Below are 10,086 nucleotides of genomic sequence, written 5' to 3'. Positions count from 1 at the left end.
GACGAGCAATGCTCCCTCTAAGCTGTGGAGTCTTGTGAGCAAAAATTCTACTTTGTGAGCTCCTGGCAATAAAGTTGTGAGCGAGCGATTTGGCTGCTGTGTAAATTAGTTTGCTCTGGCGCCATCCTTCCTGAGCTACGACAAAAATGTGTGAGCCGGAGGCTAAAAAACTGTGAGCGAGCTCACACTAACTCAGCTTAGAGGGAACACTGGCGACGAGGGAGAGAGTTGCTCATGTAACGAGGGAGAGAGGCGTAAAGGGCCGGGCTGCATCCCTGCAGATCGAGGTCACGGGTGGTCGTCTTAGCCAGACACAGCAGTAACGAAAGGAGCAAGGTGCGCTTACTGGGGCTGCTGCTCTGGAGGTTACCCGCGGCCGGGTGGAACCTCCTCGCAGCTTTTGCCAGCGCCGGTCCTTGCCGTCGCCCCCCCCCCCCCCCACCACACCGCTGCAGAAGAGCCTGCCGGCCTCCTCTGAGCAGCCGCCCGCGACCTGACCCTCCTCTCGCAGACCCACGCTCAAGCGGGACCTGACCTCCAGCCAAGCCTTCCTTTCCGAGTAGGGCTGAGCGGCTCCCCTCCGCCGAGGTCCCTCCCTGCGTCTTGCAAGCGAAGTGGGGAGGAGCGGCTGGAGCCAGCAGGGCCGGTCAGGTGCGAAGAACCGGCAGGTTCTCCGGTCTGCCCGGGACGCCCGTTTCTGCCCGTCGACACCGGCGCACTGGAAGCACCGGCACGGCGAGGAGGAGGACGGCTGCGGAGACTAGACGAGGGGAAGAAGCCCGATCCAGGTGGGCAGGCAGGCAGGCAGGCAGGCAACCGTCTTGGTCTGAAGCGGCAGAGCCAAGTTTGAGTCCAGGGGCCCCTTTCAGACCGACAAAGGTTTATTCAAGGTCTGAGCTTTCGTGCGCAAGGGTGCCTGACCCGCACACGAAAGCTTCTACCTCGAATAAGATTGTGCTGGTCTTGGAGGTGCCCCGGGACTCAAGCTTTGCTCCGGAGGAAGCCCGGTTAGATTCCAGCTCAGTAGCACCTCGACTTCGGAGAGGCGCTCTCCATCGCTCATACCCCGAACAATGCTCCCCCCAAGCTGTAGAGTCTTGTGAGCAAGAATTCTACTTTGTGAGCTACTGGCATTAAAGCTGTGAGCCAGCGATTTGGCTGCTGCATCAATTAGTTTGCTCTGGAGCCATCCTTCCTGAGCTAAGACAAAAATGTGTGAGCCGGAGGCTAAAAAACGGTGAGCTTAACTCACTCTAACTCAGCTTAGAGGTTCGGAACACTGACCCCCAATCTCCTGTTGGTCCCGAAGGTGCTCCTGGGCTCGAATCGGGATGTTCTGCTGCAGACCAACCCAACTACCCCCTGGAACGATCTTTCTGGAAGAAGCCCCTTCCCCCAGTAGCCACAAAGCCCGTTTTGTGTTTCGCATCCCGGCGGCGCCAACCGAACGAGGGCGAGCCTGCAAGGTGAGAGCGCTTCCGGGCGCCCTGCAGGCGAAACCGACTGTCATCATATTGACCATCATCTCTAGTGCAAAATACTGGCAAGCTTTAAGAGTCACACAGAGCTCTGGCTGCAGGCTGGAAAAGCGAGTGTGTGTGAGTTTGGGGGGGGGATAGCTTTGTATGTACAAATCCAGTCGTCCAGGGGAGGCCTTCCCCCGCCTCTCTCCCTCCTTTGTCTCTGGACTTTAATTCCTAAATTTCATCACCAGCATCCTGGATGCTTGAGCGTGGAATCTCCGGAACTGTAAGGAGGCAAAAATGGGAGCCCCTCCAGTGCTTGACCAAGGTGGGGGAGGCCAGGAAGGCAAATCTTACGGATGGCCGGACCTTGCCTCTTCAAGATGAACGGGGTTTTACAACCGTCTTGCATTTCCCCCTCTTCTTGCCCCCAGTCTAGGAGCAGAGTGAGAGCGCCTCTGGGAGAAGAAGGCGACCATCCTGCCGGTTGTCCTTGGATCCTTGGAGCGGGGCCTAGAAGTCTCCAGGAACGCCGGGACCTTCCTGGGCTCAGCTCCAGAAGACTGTAGTGTTGCTTGGAAGAGCAACGGCTCTGCAATGCCCAAGAACGTGGCTAGATCTCGAACTGCAGAGCACTGTGACAATTTATCACCATCACCGTTACTAATAACACTAACGGCACCCCCGGACCGACGTGAGGAGCCGGAGAGGAGGGAGGAGCACTCTGGGCATGCTCAGAATCCCCCTTTCCCAGGACGGAACCCGGCTCCGGAGCGGATGCCGCCGGGGCTCCCGCCACTTGTCTCCCAGCTGGAGAGGCCGTCGGGTGGGAGCTGGGAGGAGCCGTCGGGAGTGGGCGAGGGAATGAGTCAGCTTCCCTCCCTGTCGCTCCGCAGCTTTGGGGGGCGGAGGCAAGCGAACACCACCGGGGGAAGCTATAAAAGCGAAGGGGGCCGGAGGAGAGCGGAGTCGAGCGAGGCTGCCGCGGACCGGCGACTGGCGGGCGGAGAGGCGGAGGGGGTGCTGCTGCTGACTCGCCCGCCTGGGGCTGGGACTTACCTGCCGTCGGGATGTCCCCGGCCAGCTAACTGAAGGGGGCAGGAAAAGGTGACCGCGGGAAGAGAAAGAAAGAAAGAAAGAAAGAAAGGGCGAGCGGCGGAGCTCGCCACACCAGCTGTTGCGCGGCGGGGAGCCCGGTTCGCCGGTGCCCCTCTGGCCGCAGGAGAGCGCGGAGGAGGCCGGGACCCGGGAGAGCTCCGCGGGTGGGGAGGCTCCCTCCCGGGCTCCGGCAAGGCGCTTCCCGGACAGAGCCGCGGGCGCGGCCGTCTCCCTTCCTCCGGGGACCGGCTCCGCGGCCAAGCGCCCTGTGCCCGAGCGGCTCCCCGCGCGCCATCCTGGAGGAGGCTTCGACTCGCCGCCCTGCCCGGCTTTCCCCTCTCCGAGGCCAGCCGTGGGGAGCGCCGCTCTCCCCTGCCCAGACGCCGCAGCCCTTCGGCTTGGGGGGAGAGGGGCGATGACCATGCGGAGCTGCTCCTGGCTTCCCTTCGCCACCCGCCCGCTCCTCTTCCTGGCCGCGCTCCTGGTGGCGGAGAGCTCCCAGCTGGACGGCACCAAGGTGAACTCCATCAAGGCCACCCTCATGGGCGAAGCGCCGACGCAGGCCACCAACCGGACGGCGCCCCTCCACCTCGGACTGCCTCTGGGGGGCAGCAAGAAGGGCAAGATCCTGGGCCAGGGGGGCAAGACTCTGAAGCACTACCACCGGCAAGGCGAGGTAGGAGGCGCGGCGCCAAACTTCTCTCCCCGTCTCTCTCCCGTGAGTCAGGACCCCCACCGTCCCACTTACCGCTGAAAGGCTGCCTTATAGGCGATCTCTGTAGGGGAACCCGTAACCATCGGTCTTCTGAGCATGTGGGAACTGCAGGATCAGACTGAGACCCACCTAGTCAGAAGCAAGCTAGGTGCTTCTGGGAAAGGGGGAGACGGGGGGAACCCATTCCACCGCCCCCTGTTGACCCCAGCTAACGTGCGCTCAGATATATTGCTTCTGAACATGGAAGTTCTTTCACTCTGGAATCTCTAAATGGTAATAAAGTTGGCATCGATTGTAACAGCCAGTTGCTCCATCCTCAGGGCCCTTAGCACAGGGCATGAATAGATATAATACCCTGGTTCCCCCCCCCCTCCCCTCAGCTGGGTCCCAAAGGAGTTTACAGCATCCTTATCTCTTCCTTTTTATTCTCGCAACAACAAGCCTGGAAGGCAGGCTGGGCTAAGTGTGTGGCCCCGGGGCACCCAGTGAACTTCCATGGCACAGTGGGAATCGGAACCTGGGTCTTTCAGATCCTAATCTGATACTCTAACCCACTACCCAACACTGGCATTCATTCTCTCTCTCTCTCTCTCTCTCTCTCTCTCTCTCTCTCTCCATGCACTCGCTGGGTGGGCATGGCAGCAATAACACAGGGGTGATGGCTGTCATAAGGCGCTGGAGGATCGTGTGGAATCATCTTGCTGTATATGCTGTGTGGCGGAAGCCCAGTTTGATGAGAAGGTGCCAAAATGCAAACGGTTCAGAGTAAAACCACAATATTGGCAGTCCATTAAAAGCTAGGACTGACTTCCAAGCACACACTTACTTGGAAGTAAGCTCACTGGAAATCAATGGGACTGCCTTCCAAACAGATGTGCAAGGTTTGTGTTTCAGATTAGGGAGGCCGTTGTTGCGGTCCCAAGTGGAGGATAATGAGAGTAGCAATGCTCACTCTGTGCTCGGGGAGCAACAACTGGAGGCTTGGAGCCCAAATCCTGCTCTCCCTGCTGCTCCGACCCAGATTAAGGTCAGGGAAGGGGAAGGAAAGAAGCATTGCAGCTGGTTTGTCAGTAATGTTTCCGGCTGGCTTTCTCTCCCTTCTAGCTTAAGTAGAAAACTTGAAGGGGACAAAACAGGAGACTCAAAAACTAATAGAATTTATTCCAGCATTCTACCTGTAGGAAAGGATTCTGTCAGTCTTTCAGGCACTGCTGGGCTCCTGTTTAATTTTAGCGTTACAGACCAGCACAACTACCTCTCCGGAACAGACAGGTGGGTCGGATTCAGTTGAGAGCTGGCATGGTGTAGTGGTTAAAAGTAGTGGACTGAGGACTCTAATCTGGAGAACCACGTTTGATTCCCCACTCCTCCGCATGAAGCCTGCTGGGTGACCTTGGGCCAGTCACAGCTCTCTCAGAGCTCTTTCAGCCCCACCTACCGCAGGAGGTGATGGTTGCAGGGAGAGGAAAAGAAGGTGATTGTAAGCTGCTTTGAGACTCCTTAGGGTAGAGAAAAGTGGGGTATAAAAAGCAACTCTTCTTCTTCTTCTACCAAACCCTTTATATCGTCTTGTGTTCCCTGCTGGAGTGACAGAGGTGTACTGTATTCTAAACTTTGTGTACAGGAAGGTATGATTCCCCCCAAAAAATATTTCTACCTCACTGATAGTCAGACTCCATCACACTTTGGGTTGGATCCATATCTGTTCCATTAATAGTGGCGCCTTCCTCCAAGCGTGAGGAGACATCATTCTGGGCTGCAAGAGACTGTTAGTGGAATAGATCGGCGGGACACAACTCAATGCTGAGGGCAGCATCCTGGCAGTGGGTGAAGCAAAAGGTTCCATATTGAAAAGGCAACTAAAATGGAAGCTGACTGTGAACAGGTGTCTTTCAAAAGACAGAAGGAGTCTAAGACCACTGGCCTAGGGCTTGTTGACCTACTTCACAGCAACTTCTTAATAAAAGGATGCATGTAGCCATTTGCTGTGATGGACGCACTGCCCAAAAGAAGTGGTGGTGGTGGGGAGACCCTGTACTGTTTTAAATGTAAAAACCATATAACAATTGTTTGACATTAACAACTTTCTGCTTCTTAAATCCATCAACTGGAGAACCAGGAACTTTCTGAATAGATTTAATAACAGATGGTATTTGAAGTTGATGCTATGAAGTCTGCAGTCATCCAAAACTTAGCTTGTATCATTGGTAACAGAACTGACATGGTGACACTCTTGAGCAGGAAAAGTTTCAGAAACCTTGTATTAAAAAGTTGTTATTCTGTGAAGGTGAGCAACATTTGTTTGGGGACCACTGGGATGGATACGGGATAGGGCAGATCAATATTTTGTACTCCCAAACAAGTGAGGAAAGGTGCAATGGGCAACTAACATGCACCAGTCAATAAGCGTGATTCTATTGTGATTCTTCACAGTGATTTTCTGATGGTAAGGCAGTGAAAGCTATATCTTGGCCCTGGTCACACAGGCCGGATATCGCGGGGGGGGGGAGGCATGGCTAATTGCCCCGGCGCAGTTTGATGCGCGATTACGTGATCAGTCGCGCTGGTGGCACACCACGGGTCCTTCCCTCGGCGCCGCGGGTTAAACAAGGGACTGGAGGGAAATGCTGCGCGCTGGCGCAATCACACCACAGGTGTCTGGAGGCAGCCCATGGCAAACGTTTACTAGTACCTTGGAGGTACTAGTTTTTTAAGGTGCATTGTCGGCGGTAAGCCACCGGTGTGCTCCACTTCCCAGATGTTGGGGTGCGATCACGCCCGGATAATCTGCCCACCATCTGTGCCTCTCCCATGGCAACTTTGCCATGTGACTGGGGCCTTTGATGACTTGCTAAATCTTGGTGCTATCCTAATGAATACATGGCATACTGATGGGAGATTTCTGTGGCACCTCAAGGCTTAAACAGATGGTAAAGTAGAAGGAGATCAGGCTTATACTATCTTGTAACGTCGGTTGCCTAGGCTATCCACTCCCTGCTTCTCCCATTTCCATCTCCATGCCTTACACCATGCTGCCCCATGTGGTTGGAATGATCTCCTTTATATTCATCAAATGACTTACGAACATAGGAAGCTGTGTTTTACTGAACTGAGTGGTCCATCTTGTCTGGGATTGCCTACTCTGACCGGCAGCTGCCTGAGATCCCTCTGTCCAAGAATGTTTCCTTTCGGTTCTTCCTTGCATTTCTTGCGCCATAATCAGTCTGCAGCCAAGCCTTTCTCAACATTCCATCCTAGCCGCACCTTATTTCTGCGTCCATTGGGTCAGCTGGTAGACCTACGTGAAAGATCTGTATCTGAGTTCCTGGAGAGACACAGCCAGTCAGAGTATATAATACTGACCTTGACAGACGAATGGTCTAACTCAGCTTCATGTATTCATCAAATACTCTGTTGTTTCAAGACCATTGCTCATGTCCATCTCTAATCTTCTCTCATCTTTGTTTTCTGCACTTTATGGAGACTGATTATGAGGCACACCATATGCATATGGCCTATATAACGTTGACATCACATAACTAGCAGGTGGTGGCAGAAGATGTGACAGGAGCAGCATTTCCCAACACTGCTTTCCCTCTTGTATGCTTACCCACATTTCCGTTTTCATAAATCAATAGCCGGGGTATCATTGACTACAACTGCAAAAGGGTCTGGTAAAGAGACACACTGCATGCTATGAATGATTTCATGCATTTCTGGGGCAATGCTTGAAAACTCACTTGATACTAGGGTTTTGCCTTTACAAGGAATAACCATTTTTGTAAGCCAGCCTTAATGTAAAGAATTGCTAAATGTGGTGCATTGTGTTATGATGCTTGCAGTAAAGTCAAAGATAACTTCTAGCTATTGAATCAGTAGGTCTGGTCAGATAAATGCTGCTGAAGTTAGTAGCATTTTAGAACCAGGATTTTACCCAGTGAACTTTATGAATTGGGATTGGATCTCATTGTGGCTGTTGTGAATAAAGACCATTTGTTCATTCCGCTCACTAAAACAGTGAGGCTGTTCTGGAGAAACATCTCTACAAGTGTTAGGTAGGGTAATTGCTTGGATCTCCCCCTCCCTGGTCTTATAATATCAGTATGACAAGGAAAAGGGGCTCACTCTTGCCTCCGTTCAGGCATTCCTGTTTTTCCACATAGAATTTTTTTTCCTTTGCAGAGCAAAAGCTCTTGTCATTAACCTGCAGTCTGAAACTAAACAGCCCCCCCAACCATTTGTATAATGACTTTTAACAAAATGTTGTGGCAGTTTAAAGTTCTTCCAACATGGAATGTAGAACAAGGTTCAATAAGAGGTCCTTACAAGATGGGGACCCATGAGGAGTTGGAGGAGCCAATGTTAATTAGGAAATTCCATTTCACCCAACCCAAATCTCCCTTTCCAACATACTGTAATCTCTTAGAGGGGTTGATTAAGCCAATTTCCCCATTCTTGTGTTTCCATTCCCACTTCAACTGATGCTCAATTGCCCTCATCACTTCCTAGAACATGTTCAGTCCTCATCAGGGTTCCTTGGAGTTTTCTTTTCATTTACAAAGTCATATTTGCTGCATACCTGCGGAGTGCTCTGAGAATGCAGAAACTCCTTCCTTGTCTATAGATGGCTCTATTTCTCTTCCTTACTGACAGGAACTTAATCAAGAAATTTGGGATTAGAGGCCACAAACTGCATGCAGGAGGATTAACAATTTGTACATTCTCTCCTCTTTCTCACAGATACTTAAATCTACCTTACAGGATTCTATAAAATCTGAGGAGCTGAACAGGCCAATGTTCCCATCCCCCCGTAACTGATTTCTAACTTCCCTCAATATTCCATGCCACGCCTCAGCATTTAGTCATGCCAGCCACATGACCAAGGAATGTCATCGGACAACACTGGCTCTTCATCTTGGAAATGGAGATGAGCACCATCCCCTAGACTCGAATTCGACTGGCTTTCGAGCAAGGGAAACTTTTACCATTACCTTTTAGTCCTCATCAGGCCTGGGGGTGGTGGTTTTAATTTACAGAGACATAATTTTTCTGTATATCCCTTTTCTATTAATTGCTATCGGTATTTTGTGATTGGCACAGAGACTTTACTATAATGATCTGGATTATTCCAGTTTCATTATCTCTTGCTAAGACAATTTACATAAGAACATAAGAAGAGTCCTGCTGGATCAGGCCAGTGGTCCATCTAGTCCAGCATCCTGTCTCACACAGTGGGCAACCAGTTCCTCTGGAGGGCCAACAATAGGGCACAGATGCTGAGACCTTCCCCTAATGTTGCCTCCTGGCTCTGGGATTCAGAGGATTAGTGCCTCTGAATGTGAAGGTTCCCCTCAGTCACCATGGCTTGTAGCCACTGATAGACCTCTCCTCCATGAATCTATCTAATCCCCTTTTAAAGCCATCTATGTCTGTGGCCATCACTACATCCTCTGACATGGAATTCCACATTTTAATCACTTTCTTTATCTGCACTGCTTACTTGAAAATAGGTAACTCCTCTGAAGTCAGTGGGGTTTATTGCAAGGAGATGACAGCTCAAATGATCAGAAGCAAAAGAAGCTGCTGATGGCAATAGGAAATCCTTGAGGACACATGCCCACAGGAAGCACATAATCGCCCAAGGGAAGCCCCTGAGCTTGCCATCTTAGATTACAGCTAGTATACTTAGGACAAGTGAAGTGATTATCCTTCGGTTACTCCGGTTGATCCTCCTTGAAATTAGTGCAACTTTAATATTTCTGTGCAGCTGTGCCCTCTCCTCCTGATCTTTGTGGCTTCAAAGCTGGGAAACTGCTGAGTTTAAGCATCGTGGCTTTGAGCCTCCTGAACACTCAGTACATGACATTTTAATAGTTTTGTTTTAAATGGACCTTTATTAGATTAGTAGCCTTCCTCAACTTGTTTAGACTATAAGACATTGTTTGGGGAATACAAGAACTTGTTTGTTAAAAGAGCAGGTCTTTCTTCTCCTTTCCTTTTGAGTTTCTTTAGGAGAGTTTGTTTATTTGGTTGAATTACGATGTTAAAGATTGCCTCCTTTACAATGAGAGAGGATGACTTTGGATACAGACGAGAGCCTAACAGCATAAAACATATTGATTAAAGTCTGGCTTGCTGTTAGAACGCTACAAAAGGCAGCCTATTATAGGTGAATGGGCTACCTTTCATAGAATCAAACAGCTGGAAAGGGGTCTTACAGCCCAACTAGTCCAACTTCATGCTCAGCAGTGAAAATCCAAAGCTAGAACATCCCTGACTGATGGATGTCCTGCTTGTCCTGCTCCAGGCAATTGATTCTGGTTCATATGATTGAACATCAAAAGGATATTAAACAGTATATATTGGGTTAGGCTGGTGAATCTGTGTGCCTGCCAAACCCTTCTTTAGTAGATGTTGCTTGTGTGCAATTTTTTATGTGTGTGTGATCTGCTATTGATAAAGCACAAGGCACAATCCATACTTACAAGGCACAATCCATACTGCATTCCATGATCTCATAGTTTGTGCTCCTCTTGCATGTCTGTGGGTGGGCCATTCTACACATTCTGCCACAAGAAACCCAGGCTTCCCACTGAGTTTGTACTCGACGCCCTCGTCAACAAGGCGTGCAGCCATTTTTAGTTGTGAGTTTTGCAGTGTTAAACAGCCTCATAAAAATGGGGATTGCAATGATTCAGCAGCAGCCCGACTTGCTCTAATAACTGCTGCCCATTTCTTCAGTTCACCCAGGTTCCTAATATTATTGCCCATCAGGAGGAGGAGGCAGGTTAGTAAGAGACTAAAGGAGTA

General features: G+C 50.8%; 1 protein-coding gene across 1 annotated transcript in view; it reads left to right on the top strand.

The window, feature by feature from the left end:
- The first annotated feature begins 2,459 nt into the window (after positions 1-2,459).
- DKK2 (dickkopf WNT signaling pathway inhibitor 2) overlaps positions 2,460-10,086 on the top strand; it is a 96,857-nt gene continuing 89,230 nt past the window's right edge. Inside the window, exon 1 of the mRNA XM_015417036.1 lies at positions 2,460-3,237. Coding sequence (XP_015272522.1) covers positions 2,977-3,237 — 261 coding nt within the window. The 5' untranslated portion in view covers positions 2,460-2,976. The remainder of the gene's footprint in view (positions 3,238-10,086) is intronic.

This window comes from Gekko japonicus, unplaced genomic scaffold (genome assembly GCF_001447785.1).
Source record: "Gekko japonicus isolate JY-2015 unplaced genomic scaffold, Gekko_japonicus_V1.1 scaffold628, whole genome shotgun sequence".
In the NCBI taxonomy this organism is placed as follows: Eukaryota; Metazoa; Chordata; class Lepidosauria; order Squamata; family Gekkonidae; genus Gekko; species Gekko japonicus.
Note: the sequence above shows the minus strand (reverse complement) of the source record. Positions and strands in the feature narration are given on the sequence as shown.